Below are 14,787 nucleotides of genomic sequence, written 5' to 3'. Positions count from 1 at the left end.
ATGAATCTTAAATGTGGCAAAATGTATACCATAGTTACCTTTTCTGTCAGCTGCTCATGCCCATGTTGGGTCAGGAAGAGGGCGAACCATATAACAGGTCACACAGATATGGAGACCCCAGGAACATGAGGTTTAAAGAGAAAGAAAGGAGGAAAAATTATTATTCATGCATGCCTTATATTATCAACATTTTGATGAGTTATTTAAATTATTTAAATTTTTCTAAGTCAAGATGAGCCCACAGCTGAACCCACCTTACTGGTTTCTTTTCTGAAAATATGCAAAAGGTTACACACAGTATTACAATGAAAGGTTTGGAAATAGCCCCTTCTCTGCCCCGCCATCTCATGTTTTCAATGGAGTTAGACATTTCACAGCTCACACAGGAGCAGGGTATGGAGCTGCTCATCCCCCTGCTCCAGACCTTACATTCCGTTCAGTTCCTAAAATATATCTCCAAACTTGGTGTAATTCTCCTCCCCACAAAAAACTGTCCTGTCACAAGATATGTTTGACTGCAATGTTATCACGTAGGTACCCCCTCCGCCATGCCTATGTTACAGCACCAAATAAATACTCATCCATCAAAGCTGCTCTAATATGAGGATGTGAAGTTTCCCATTGGCCAAATCCTTTCACGTGATTTTTTTCATAGCGAACCCACCCCGATCTAGGGCCCATCCAGGAGATGAGAGAATGAACTGGGAAGCGGGGCCTGAATGTGGTCCTGGTATCTTTTGGGGCATTAGCCAAGCTGGTCCTCAGTGGCAGTTTGAAGACATGCTGCCTAGACCCTTTTCTGAGATCCTAACTTTATGTTCATCCTAAAGGGTCTTCCTCCAGCTGCCATCATGTGAGAGGCCATGGGGCTGCTTCCGTAGGTGCCCCTTGGTATTTTCTGGATTGATTTTTGTTCAGCACAATGGAATTGCCAAGAGAGGCAGAGGGACAGATAGGCAATTCTTTCTATTAGATTCATACCAAAACAAGATTTAAGGGTTAGATCATCACAGCTGAATTGAGATTTTGGAGAGAGTGATTTTATTTCCAAAGTACTCTTACATTCTCAATGGTTCCCGAAATCAGATTTTTAGAATGCGTTTGTTCACAATTCAAACCATTTCATTTTTTTTTTTTTTTAGACTAAGTTTTGCTCTTGTTGCCCAGGCTAGAATGCAATGGCATGATCTTGGCTCCCTGCAACCTCCGCCTCCCAGGTTCAAGTGATTCTCCTGCCTCAACTTCCCAAGTAGCTGGGATTACAGGCGCCTACCACCACGCCCGGCTAATTTTTTGTATTTTTAGTAGAGACAGGGTTTCACCATGTTGGCCAGGCTGGTCACAAACTCCTGACCTCAGGTGATCCAGCCTCCCAAAGTGCTGGAATTACAGGCATGAGCCACCATGTCCAGCCTAAAAGGCATTATTTAAGACAAGTTGCTGATTTTAAACTTCAGCATTAGTATGGGATAATTTATTCATGCCTACATGATCATTAGTTCATGTGGAAAGGTAATAGAAGCAACTGATGTGACTTGCTTTATTATATCTAATAATAAACTTGCAACGGGAATCAAATAATTAAATGGCACAGAAGATTCTTCTTTTAGGCTTAAAACAATCAGGTTTGTTTAAAGATCACTTTTCACTCCAAAATCTACTAATAGAAAGAGTTGTAAGAATAATTCAAGTCTTTAGGCCAAGGTCCCACAGCCCCAGGCAGCCTCATGCATTTGTTTATCATACATACATGCACTGTCGCTGGAGAAGCCATTTTGCTGAGTGCTGTTGACATACTGCTTAAGCACTGGAATTGGAAGGTAATTGTTGAGATGGCCATGTACGCATGTCCATGTTATTTGGCTAGCACTTGACCAATTTTCCCCAAAGACTTATTTCTCACTTTTCTTGTGATAGTGCTCAGTCCATTTGTTAAGAATTCCCATGGACATCACAGAGTAATGCCATGAGTTTCCGGAGTGTGACACTGTCACTCAAAGACACAGCCTCCAGCTCCCAGCAACAGCATAGTTATTTTCAAGGCATTCCCTCCATTTACCCAGACACAAGGCCTGGATTAAGTGGTAATACATGTGCATTACATGTACATTACATATACATGTAATACAGGACATCCGCAAGCTTGTTATTGGCTCTTTCAAAGTGCAACTTTGTTTATTTGACTTTGTACAGATGTGCCATGTCTACTTTGATGAACAAGTGGACTCTGATTTTCAGAGATTTCAACCAGCCTTTCTTATCAACACAGCATACCTCAACTAGATATTAGGAGAGCAGGTGGATTAAAGCAATTTACGATACAGTGGGAATGACTGATACTACCATCCCCAATCCTGCTATGTTGCAATGTTTAATTCTATGATGTAAACTGAACTTTCATAAAGTGTTGCTACAGTAACATAGTCACATTTCCTAACTATGGTTAAGAAATGAATGAAAATACTGGCATAGATTTTGACTTTATTCTTCTCCTGTTCCTCAGTTGTACTTAGGGCCACTGAGTACACTGAAGGCATGTAATAAGAATTGACTGACGATGAGAGATGGCAAACCTTGAGGCAGATTATACAGCAAGATCTTAAACTGTCTTTTTCTAGAGTAGTTGTAAAAATCTACAGAAAAGATCTTAAGTGTATTAACTTCTGCCAGGGCTACTAGGCATATTATTAGGGATATTTGGGGTGGTTTACAAAGTGATCACAGTAGTTTTGGCCTATGGGATTGGAAATTTGATATTGTCGTTTGTGACTACGTAGGATTCCCAGAAGTAGAATCAAACATACTCCTGCACAGTGCTGGCTGTAGAGACTATATTTTATACGGTCCAGTTGTTAGTGAGTTTAATGCAGTGGGAAGGAAATAGATTTTTTTAAAGGCACTGTTTATGGACATAACATATTAAAGTGCAATCATGTGCATTTTTGGGCTAGTTTGCACATTAAAACACGCTGTGAATGTTCATCATAGATGCCAAGAGAAACAGGGAGATATTTGGTGTTTTCTTTTTTTCTGGGCTGAGACTTTTTCCCCCATTCCTTCATGTAGAAGTGGCCGGCTGGCCAGGCGCAGTGGCTCAAGCCTGTAATCCCAGCACTTTGGGAGGCCGAGACGGGCGGATCACAAGGTCAGGAGATCGAGACCATCCTGGCTAACACAGTGAAACCCCATCTCTACTAAAAAATACAAAAAACGGGCCAGGCGAGGGGGCGGGTGCCTGTAGTCCCAGCTACTCGGGAGGCTGAGGCAGGAGAATGGCGTAAACCCGGGAGGCGGGGCTTGCAGTGAGCTGAGATCCGGCCACTGCACTCCAGCCTGGGCGACAGAGCGAGACTCCGTCTCAAAAAAAAAAAAAAAGAAGTGGCCGGAATAGTTAATTTTAAAATAGGGCCTTGAGTGAATATTTCAACCAATTTCTTCACTTCAAAATGACAGTGAATATAAAAACCTGGGTGTCCCATATGCTGATAAATATGGTCATTAGAAATTTTGAAACACTTCTGCTTTATGTAGGGGAAGAATCTGGCGTGTTGCATGTTATCTCTGATCTGAATGTTGCAATGCTATAAATTTGCTTCTGACACTTCGCTTTCTAGCAAATGATCTTTCTCAGACTGTCTACACCTGTGGTTCTCAGACGTGCCCGCATATTAAAATCATTCAAGGAGATTTAAAAACATACTGATGTCTAGGTCCCTCTCCCTCTTGGGAGGTGGGGCCTGGGCATGGGTTTTATTTTAAGTATTCTGAGTGACGTATTAGTGAGGGTTGAAGACTACTAGTCTATACAGTGTCATAACTGTTGATGAGCGCAAGATTTAGACTCTTGTCTATACTCAGTCTTCAATAAATGGATTGGCCGATGATTATAATTGCAACAAATTGTTGTTTGACTGAATTCACCAAATGCTTAGACATCTGGAAGATAAAACTGACAGCATCCAATGATGAGCTCTGAAACCTACCTTAGAAGCCAGTAATGGTTTGGTGTCTTCCATTTCAATAACGATGTCCCGGCATGGTGGGGCAGACAGAAGGGAGGCTGCAAGACAAATACTTTTTTAATTTAAGATACTTAGAGAAATATAGTGGCGAACATTCTACTCCAAGTTCAAGTTTGACAGCTATAGGGTGGATGGTAGAGTTTATTCTTGAATGAGACTTACGGAATAGGGAGGGCAACTCCTGAATGTAGAAAATAACCCAACAATCCATCACATTTCCCCAAATATAATATGGTTTTAGACATTTTCTAGGGGATATGTCCATACTGTTCTGTTTTAGATAATTAGTCCAGTGCCTATACAGAAAGTGCTCAAAAAAGAATTGTGTCAATATATGTCTTTAGAGGGTGCAAGAGTAGGGGTGGGGTGCTATTTTTTATTTCAATAGCTTTTGGGGTACAAGAGGCTTCTGGTTACACAGATGAATTATATAGTGGAGAATTCTGAGATTGTAGTGCACCTGTCACCTGAGTAGTGTACACTGTGCCCAATATGCAGCTTTTTATCCCCCTCCCCCTTCTGAGTCTCCAATGTCCATTATCCCACTGTGTGTGCCTTTGTGTTCCCATAGCTTAGCTCCGCCTTATAAGTGAGAACACACAGACAGCCTACATCTGAAGGAGTCTTCTTTTCTTGAAATTTGTTCCTAAAACACAGAAAATAAATAAGAGAAAAATAAGAAAAAGAAGGGAAAGGAAGGGTGAGAGGCTGGGGAAGGACAGCATTAGGAGAAATATCTAATGTGGATGACAGGTTAATGGGTGCAGCAAACCACTGTGGCACGTGTATACCTATGTAACAAACCTGCACGTTCTGCACATGTATCCCAGAACTTAAATTAAAAAAAAAGAAGAAGAGAAAGGAAAGGAAAAGAAAAGCAGGGTGGATTGTTTTATATTTCAGGTCTGAGGTTGCACTGGCTTCTTCAGCCCTTATTCTCAACAGCGTATATAGAGGGAGAAGACATGTGCCCTGACTTTATATACAATTCCCAAAATATCTGTGACTCAGGATTTGGGGGTTAGAGCATGGACTCAGTAGTCGTCCCTGGGCTTACTACATTTGATTCAGCTAAAGCGGGGGTACCAAAGCCTCACCCTGGGGTGGGCATAGGATGAGAGGTACATCTCCATTTATTGAAGAAGCATCGAACAGGAAGACATTTAACAGGAGGCCAGAACCCAGACAGAACAAACTCTGCCAAGCCAATAGAACTTTCTGTTTAACCCACTCTGGCAAGTGACATACAGGACATAAAGGAGGAGAGGCAAGAAACCTTTTTTGGTACTTACCATGTGCTGGGCACTGAGCTAAACACTTTACTTACGTGATCTCATTTCATACCTCAATAATCCTGTAGAATGTGTGCCATTTTCCCCATTTTAAAAATTTTAAAACAAACTGAAGCTAAGAGCAAGCAAGTCACTTGCTTCAGGTGAAACAATTAGTGGCACGTTGGGGAGTAAGTAACCCAGGTCTGGCTGACTCCAAAGCTTGTGTTTTAACCACCACACCAGAGCCTGGAGTAACCATCAGGAGGATACTGGGGAGGAGGGGACACTGACATTTCCTGAGCATCTGTGATCTATCAGTTACTGTGTGAGGTAGTTTTAGATCTATGTGGCATCTCTAGACCTGTAAGCAGTCTCTATACTTCCACAATAGTCTCCCCTGCAGATCCTGACAACTGCAACAGTACAGAACAAGACAACCAGAGGGCAGGGACACAGGAACACACTGAACCCAAGTTCTTTCCTAGAGGATCAGTTCTCCACTTCACCCTCCTCGTGAAAATAAAGCCCAAGGGACAGGAGAATGGTATTCTGTGCACTTCCAACATGAGGCCATTAACCTCTCATTGGTTTTATGAAAGGACCAGATTTTCCTTCTCTGGGGCTCTCTGAAACCTTGACCACGCTCTACATTGATTATGTAGAATCACTAGCCAGGCTATGTCTGCCCTGGACCTAGCCCACCCCTGAGCAATAGACACAAACAGATCCACGTAAGTGATTCTAGGGCCAGAGAAAGTGTGTAGCATTTGTACCCTCCGGATGATTTCATGTATTTGGACCAAAAAACCTTCTCTCATGAAAACAGTAAGAAAAAAAAAGCCAGGAAAGTGGTTTCTCTCCATTTAGTAACCTTAAAATGAAACAATTTCTGCAATTACAACAATCCTTCTTGTTATAAAAAATGCTGCTATTTTAGGCACCATCAATTCAGCAGAAAATGTTTTACATGGGACATTTCTTGATAAGCACATGTAGAGTTTTGCTTAAATGTGACTGTGGATTTTCTCCCTCTTCTCTGAATCAGGGATCCAGGATGCTCACACCTACACAGCAGATGAGTTTCAGAGGCTCTGTAAAATCAATACCAACCCTTATGCAAGTTTTAATAGAACCAGTTAGTGAAACAGCTGCTTAAATAGAAGACATCTGCTTCAGTCTTGAAGCCACCAAGGATCAGCTGAATGAGGCTGTTCCAGCCCTCCCACGGTGTCTAATTTATGAGGCCAGGGGCCCTGATATCTCTTGCACTGATGCAATATAGCCCCCAGCCCCTAACACAGTCCCTAGCACATGGTAAGCTAAAAGCAAGTAACTATTGAATGGGTAATTGCAAAATGCTGTATCACTAGCTATTATTTATTATGGAAATCTAAAGTATTATGCCCTGCTCTGTCATTTACATATTAATGATATGTGATAATGAGGTAGGCCAACAGATGGAAAGCAATCTGAAATAAAATCTCCTCCTCTCTCAATGTTCATGGGGTCAGGGAGCTTCCTGTTTTCCCCATCAAGGTATTTATCACACTGGACTGCAGCTGCACACTTCCTCGTTTGCCTTCCCCGCTGGACTCTTGCTTTGTGAGAGGGGAACACGGCTGTCTTGGTCCCCACTGTCCCCAGATATCTAGAAGAGCACGTGGCAGTCAATGAGTGCCTCCTAACCATTCAGTGAAAGGTGGAGGAAATGACTTCATCCCCATCACTGATGTGGGAACAGCTCTCCCTGCTTTGCTAGCTGCTTGTTGAAAAGTAAATAGAGAACATTCATGAGCACTTAACACTTCCTCAAAAGAAGTCTTACTTTCACCCAGGAGCAGGACTCTTGAGAGAGGAATCCCTGGAGCACACCACCCACCCCTGAAACGAGGCTGAGATTCCAGCCCAGTTCTACCACTTACGAATGATAGAACCTGAGGAAAGTGACATAACACACCGCAACTCACACAGTTTGGTCATCTGTAAAACGTAGCCAATGAATCCAGGACTTACCTTGAGAACGTTTGTAAAGAGTACATCAGAGTCATGCATGAAAAGCCCCTAGACTTCCGCACAGACTTGCACGTTACCTTTGAGCTGTGGGACGATGTCCTCTTTCCCTGCATACGGGTCGCAGCGAAAGCGGTCCAGGCGCTTGATGGTGCACTGGCCGACCACAGGCTTCCGCCCAAACTGCCTGTGGTCGATGACCTTGATCACCAGCGGGGGCATGTACAATTCCTCCTTGGGCAAGAACTGGGGGTCATAAAGGTAGGTTTCATTTCTCTTTACAAGACCAGACAAGGGCAGCTTTGAGAAAAATTCCCCTGACGGACCAGTCCAGATTCTCTCTGCCACATAGCCCAGAGGACTCACAATAGTTACTCATGTGCTAGGCAAGGAGCTCAGTGCTTAAGAGCGAGAGCTGTCAGCCAGACTGCCTGGGTCAAATCCTGGCACTGCCACCATGAACCACCTGGCTAACCCTTCCATGCCCCCATTATTTCATGAGTAATAGTAAAATTGTTGAATTCTATGTGAAGAGTACTTAGAATAGTACCTGGCCCATGCTGCATCCTCTAAGTGTGGAATCACTGACCCATGCTCGTTACTCTCAGTCACTGCCCTGTACTCTTCCCTGTGCTCTGCTTCCTGGGAGGGGACATGTGCAAGGCTAACAGGCCCAGGGCTTTGGTCATCTACTAGCCAAGTTCTGAGCAGACTTTAGAAATGGTCAAGACAAAACTGAACTTCTAAGGGAAATAACTGTGGCTGAGACTCTTTTCGCCCTGGAAATTCCGTGCAGAAATGGATTGCTACTTTTGCCTCGACTCCCCCAGCTCCCTCTCATGGAATTTGGTGGCTTTGGTGACAATGCCTGATTGGGGAATCATGAGCTGACCTGGGGGCCCATTTGGTATGTGGTTCAGGTGAACTTCTATCTCTGGCTTCACACAGGAGTAGAAGCTGGGGTCACCTGAGTGGTTTTTCTCTTCTCTGCTGACCAAGGCCAGATTCTAGACTAGAACTTGGAAGGTGGGGGAGGTGTGGGGAGTAGACAAGGATAGGGGAGTGGCCCAGGGGCAACCACTTTGGGACCCTGGCTGGAAGCATCCTGGCAACTCACTGTCACATGATAGGGAGGAAAGCATGGGCTTTGGGGTTGGAGGGACCTATGTGCAAACTCTGGCCACTCACTTGCTAGCGATGTCCCCTTGTGTAAATTCATGACCTCTTGGTTTTCCCCAAAGTGGGCATAAGAGAGGTGGAAATGTTCACCCCGCGGGATTAAAGACGAGGTGTACTGAGTAAGAATGCACCAAGCCCTGTGGGGCAGCTGTCACTGTAGTTAGGACACAGTCACTGCGGTATAGAAGGCATGGCCTAACACCATGACACTGGATAAATCATTTCCCCTCTTTAGGCCTCAGTTTCCTCCTCTGTAAAATAAGAGGTTAAAGCACGTGACCCTAGAGTTCAAGAGCACTGTATTGGAGGCATCAAGGTCAGGAAAACGACTCGGGTGGGGAAAGGAATGGGATGGTTCTAGGTCTTCCAACACTTCAAAGTAAGGAACTGTCTTTATTTCATCTATTTATATAATAGAGTAAAAAAGAAAATTTTTTTTGTAAAAGTTAAGAAATTAACTTCTTTAAAAATGGAAAGACTGGGTGACCTCTTCTTGCCCCAGGTATTATGGGGTCTGTGATACTGTGAACTGGATCTGATGCTCTCACATCTTTAACAACCAGAGGATAGCCTCAATGGACCAAAAAAGGTGCCATCCCAGGGGCACCTGGAGGTGGGGCACAGTTACGGGCTGCCAGGGTCATGGCCCCATCACCCCATACACCTTCCCCCACAGCCACCCCTTCCTCAGACAGCCAGTCCTTATCCGGAGGGTTCTGGTCCATGCACAGCTGTGGCAGAGGGGGAGGGGATGGTATATCTGGTCCATGCATGACTAGGGGTTAATATTCTGCCTTCACGGGGTTGACCAACAGCCTGTAATAGATAGCTGAATAGATGGAAAGTTTACCAGAGAAATAAATAAATATTGCTCACAGATATTTCTGTGCCACTGGAGTTGCTTTGAAGCTTTAAGAAAGCATTGCCACAGTGCGAGAATTTAAGGGGAAAAAAGTCATTGACAAGCTGAATATAAGGCAGGGTTTTTGTATTTGTCAGATTTTGGAAATAAACTCTGTGTGTTTGCATGTGTGTGTGAGGCACATACTTTCATATTTCAATGCACATGGGTGATTACAGAGAATCGATACTGTACCACTTTCATGAAGAGAACAGAACTTAGAAAGTTGGGTGTCTTCTTAAGGTTTTTGATCACCACTGATTCCACCCTTTCTCCTCCACACTCCACAACAAGACTGGGGGATGTGATAGAAGCCATCTGGAAGTTTTTCATATTTCTTAAGCCCCAAGCTAGAATCTAAGAAAACAATTTAAAGAGAGGAGAAGGTAACCCAGCGCTTTAAAAATAACACTCAAAAGTGAAAATTCTGTCTTAATTACTGGCAAAGTCTTTACGATTAATTTGAACATTATCCTTGAAAGCTTGTAGGTCATGCAAAGAAACTTTCTTTCTCCTGCCTGAGCCCCTAAAAAAGCAATGCAGTTAAGAGTATAGGAATCAAATCCTGGCTGTGCCATCTAGTAGCTGTGTCAGCGCTGACAAGGTAACTCACCTCTCTATGTCTCATCTACAAACAAGACTGATTGTATTATCTGTCATGGGGTTATTCTGATGATCACCTATAAACTTCTTTGTTTTTTCTTTTTTGAGACAGAGTCTCACTCTGTCACCCAGGCTGGAGTGCAATAGTACGAACTAGGCTCACTGCAACCTCTACCCTACCCTGAGTTCAAGCGATTTTCGTGTCTCAGCCTCCCAAGTAGCTGGGATTACAGGTGTGTGCCACCATGCCTAGCTAATTTTTGTATTTTTAGTAGAGGCAGGGTTTCACCATGTTGGCCAGGCTGGCCTCAAACTCCTGACTTCAAGGCTGCCTGCCTTGGCCTCCCAAAGTGCTGGAATTACAGGCGTGAGCCACTGCATCCAGCCCACCTGTAAACTTCTTAACACGGTGTCTGACATGCAAGCATTTCGAAGTGATAGCTTCAGCCTTTGAGAACTCTTAGCAAGACAGCCAGAAAAGGGAAATGTTGGGGTGTTAACAGCTGCTTGACTGGACAGGGGAAAGTCTTGAGAGTGGGCCAGACACTGTCTATCAAGCCACCTGGTTGAGGTCATCAGCTTGTATCTGACATATCAACATTGCTAACATTGCTCACTGTTCCCATTCAACTTCCATCTCTGCCTCCCTGCCATGCCCCCATCTCTTGGCATATACACTGTCATTCCCTTCTGGTCCATCTTCCCTCTCCCAGTTCTCCAGTTGACCTGAAAAACTCAGAAACCTGCTGGCTCCCAGTAAATGCGGAGTTTAGATGCCCTCAGGAATGTTAGAATTGACCTCTCCTTGTTGCCTCAGCAAGCCTTCTACTCCCATGAATATCTCCAGTTTTTGGACAAGTTGTAAAGGAAGTTGGAGACAGCAAGAAAATACGCAGCAGGATTCTATTTTCTATACAGAAGATTCCTGCTCTGCAGTCACATCCGTTTGATTTGATGAGTAACAAGTGGGGAGCAGCATACCTCAATGGCAGTGAGCTGGACCACAGGCCTGATCCCCTGGGGGACCATGTATAGATTTGGCACCCTTTGAGGGGGAAGAATGGGAAGGTTGGAGCCATCCTGTGAAACAAACATGGGTATGTCAATGGCTCGCTTTAGTTCGAGCAAACAATGCCTAGAATTAACACGCATTTTAAGCAGTTGACAGAATACATGAGGAAGAACACAGCGATGTACCTTGCCCCTCAGAATCAGCTCTGCAGTTACAAGAACTTCCCCGCAGGCTTTGTCTCCATTCATTACTGGGTGCCACAGAAGTTTGGGTGTGATGTCCATTTCTGAGTTCAGTTTCACCAGAGGAGAGAAAATGCTTCGTCCTAAAAATTCATCTTTGCCCTAGAGAAACAAAGTGATCCTTAAATTCCCCAACATTCATCCCTTCAAATCTCCATCATCCCCAAGTTATCTTAGAAATTCTAAATGACCTACCACTTGGTCATTGTCAAAAAGTTCCATGATAACTTTGGGTGGATTCTGCAGAACTGTTTGGGGTTCCCCATAGATTTCAACTTCATCAAATATAATTGTTTGGTCCCATGTGGGATTCAGGGTTGAATGGATGATCTCAGTGGTTTTGCTCCGATGGAGGAAACAGACATGAGCATATGGATCTAAAACAGAAAAAGAGAATAACAATGGGGTCATGGTTAAAATCTAACTCCCCAGAACCACTCACTGCAACCATATTCTTTTCCTCTGGATATAATGACAGTGGGCTCTCACCACCTGCCTGGAGACAGGGTTTCTAGGGAGCAGGGAGTTCCCCATGGAAGGTTCTGGCACTGCAGCAGAGGCACCTGAAGCGAGACCCTGATGTGTACTGAGAGGTCTGTCTTTGGAGTATGTTCCCACCAAGGTTAATGGGGCCCACAGTTTTTCTCTGCAAGGGTACTGCACTCATGGTTGAGTGAGGCGCTGCAGTCAGATACACCTGGGGCCAACACCCACCCTTCACCCCTGCTGCATAACTTTGAGGGAAAAAATAATCTTCCTAAACGTTGATCCCTTCCTCCATGCAATGAAAGTAATATCTGCTTCACAGTGTTGAGAGGACGAAATGATATAAGGAAGGTTAGCTACTTGGGACAGAGCCTGTCCTACAGGAAGTATTTGATAAATGCTAGTTTTTATTATAGTTGTTTCTAATGTCGATGGTAATCCATTCATTCAGCAAATATTTATTGAGTTCCAGGTCTCAAGAGTACAACAGTAACAGGAAAAGCTCAGATGCTCATAGAGTTTACAATCTGTGACAGCAGAAAACTTTGTCTCACTACACTTAAGAATGGAGAGAAAGCAATATTATGTATGGAGAAATAATCCATGTTCTCCTTTATGCTAAATAATTTCATCAAACCTTTTTGCAGTTGCCTGGGGGCTGACCTATCTGAAAAATAACACAGTATCTAGCCTGAAACTCTTGTATAAGCCAAAAGTGCTTGGTTTCTAGCAGGGGAGCCATCATATGAACCCTTTGCTTTTGCCCTGATGATAATTCTTCTACCTCCAAAACTGCAAGGAATGTGCTTAGAGTTTTAGGAAGCTTTAGTCAAGAATTTTGGAAAGTTTTTTTTTTTTCTTTTTTTAACTTTCAGTGATAGAGTGCCCCCTGGTGGAAAATATTTGAAAATGTCTTCAAGACCCTGTTGGAGATGTATATCGCAGGGATAACCTTGAATCTGGTCAAATTTGTAAGAAAAGGAAACCATTCACAAATATTGGTAAATATTAGTGCTTGGAACACGCTTCAAAATTGATGCGAGCACATGAGATTGTCAGTCAAATGCTCTAATACACTTCCTGTTTGGAAGAAAAAGTGCAGTTCGCCGCCAGCACTCATTTCTCGGGGCAAACGGGAAATGGGTTAAGAGGTGTTTTCATAGAAGGCCCAGGGAAACTCTGCTGGGCTTTGAGTCCCGAAGTGGAATGCTCCCCAGATAGCCTGAACTATCCATGGTTCAGCAGCAAGGACTCAAATCCCCAGACAGGCGTGTTCTCCCCTCCTCCCCCGTCCCTTACCAATAGCCTTCCTCTCAGAGCCAGTCCAAAGCAACAAAAGCAGCTGGGTGTCAGTGCAAGAGATGACAAAGCCTCATGGTTTTATGTTATTGAGAATGTGGGGAGCAGGCAGAGGAGGAGGTTAAAATGTACTCCAAACTGCTCAAAGCCTGGTGCTGTAGGCAAATGGGCAAACTTATCATCTTTTTGATACCTTGAGAGAGCCTACAAAAAAACTTAAAGGATCTTAACTTACCAATCAACCCGAGGGTCCAGGGATGAAAACACAGCCATGTATATAAACAGAGATGAGAAATCACTTTCTCAGTGCCTATTACTTAATCAATTAATATCTATTAGTATCAAAAGTATCTTCTGTGTATCACTAGCACCCAGCAATGGTGTCTAAAGCATTCAGTGATGATTTATCTAATCACTGAGCAGTTTGCTTCAAGCATGCAAAAATAATCTCAACATGTAAAGGGTTTTTGTTGTTAGAAATGACAAAAAGCATTCACTTGAAACACAGAAGCAAAACAGCATGCTATGTAATCATGCGTAGCATGGAGCTTTTTTTTTCCTTTACCTGAAAAGCTATCCTTGTCTAAAGCCAGGAGGTTTCTGGCTTGATAGACATAGCAGCGCAGATGGTAGATGTAGACTCCTAAAAAAACAGGATGAAGATTACTTACAAGAAACATAACACTGTAAACTGCTATTTTACTGGAATATTTGGAAAAAATACATGTTTCTGATAAATGGGTCACTTGACTCTATTATAGTTCCCCACAGCAAAGAGCACACAGAATAGCGATGATGTGGCCTCCCAAAGTAGTTCTATTTCCTGTAAAATGAAACTTATTTTTTAGGCTGTGTGTGGTGGCTCATGCCTGTAATCCCAGCATTTTGGGAGGCTGAGGCAGGCGGACTGTTTGAGGCCAGGAGTTAGGAGACCAGCCTGGTCAATGTGGCAAAACCTTGTCTCTACTAAAAATACAAAAATTAGCTGGGCATGGTGGTGCACGTCTGTAATCCTAGCTACTCGGGAGGCTGAGGCACGAGAATCACTTGAACCCTGGAGACGGAGGTTTCAGTGAGCTGAGATCACACCACTGCATTCCAGCCTGGGCAACAGAGTGAGACTCGGTCGTAAAAACAAAAATCCTATTTTAAAGAAATACTATAGTAAGCTGAATGCAAAGTGTATCAATCAGGAAAACATTACCTCTGTTATAAACTAACTAAATTTAGGGTACTACTTATTATCACAGACCTTTACAGTGAAACTGGGTCTCCAGCAGTTATAGAAATAGGGTTTTCTATACTACTTCAGCATCAGATCTGGGAAACAATTATCATCTAAAAGATTCTTTGACATTTCAAAATATTCATACTCCTTTTATTATTATATTCTCTCTGTCTCTCTGTCTCTGTCTCTCTATCACACACACATTCACTCTCTTTCTCTTTCTTTCTCTCTCTCTCTTTGTGAGATAGCAGAGCATTATGATTCCGTGCACAGATTCTGGGAGCTCTACCTGGTTCAAATCTCTCTAGTGCTCATAAGCCATAAGACTTTGGGCAAGTAATTTAATCTTCCTGTGCCTTGGTTCCTTCTTCTGTATAATGGGGACAATAGTAACACCTACCTTATAGGGTTGTTGAGGATTAAAAAGTTATAATATGTACAGTTCCTAGCCCATTCTAAGACCTATATAAGCATTTGCTAATATTATTATTATTATTATTTTATTTTATTTTATTTTTTTGAGATGGAGTC

General features: G+C 43.2%; 1 protein-coding gene across 1 annotated transcript in view; it reads right to left on the bottom strand.

Annotated features, from left to right (window-relative positions):
• The window catches only part of MYOF (myoferlin), a 177,463-nt gene that overhangs the window by 34,472 nt on the left and 128,204 nt on the right, over nucleotides 1-14,787 (bottom strand). The window contains exons 33-40 of the mRNA XM_011934357.1: nucleotides 13,594-13,694; nucleotides 11,439-11,620; nucleotides 11,187-11,345; nucleotides 10,971-11,069; nucleotides 9,582-9,743; nucleotides 7,387-7,552; nucleotides 3,984-4,060; nucleotides 39-50 (exon numbers count right to left, since the gene is read on the bottom strand). Coding sequence (XP_011789747.1) covers nucleotides 39-50; nucleotides 3,984-4,060; nucleotides 7,387-7,552; nucleotides 9,582-9,743; nucleotides 10,971-11,069; nucleotides 11,187-11,345; nucleotides 11,439-11,620; nucleotides 13,594-13,694 — 958 coding nt within the window. The remainder of the gene's footprint in view (nucleotides 1-38; nucleotides 51-3,983; nucleotides 4,061-7,386; nucleotides 7,553-9,581; nucleotides 9,744-10,970; nucleotides 11,070-11,186; nucleotides 11,346-11,438; nucleotides 11,621-13,593; nucleotides 13,695-14,787) is intronic.

This window comes from Colobus angolensis, unplaced genomic scaffold (genome assembly GCF_000951035.1).
Source record: "Colobus angolensis palliatus isolate OR3802 unplaced genomic scaffold, Cang.pa_1.0 Scaffold134, whole genome shotgun sequence".
In the NCBI taxonomy this organism is placed as follows: Eukaryota; Metazoa; Chordata; class Mammalia; order Primates; family Cercopithecidae; genus Colobus; species Colobus angolensis.
Note: the sequence above shows the minus strand (reverse complement) of the source record. Positions and strands in the feature narration are given on the sequence as shown.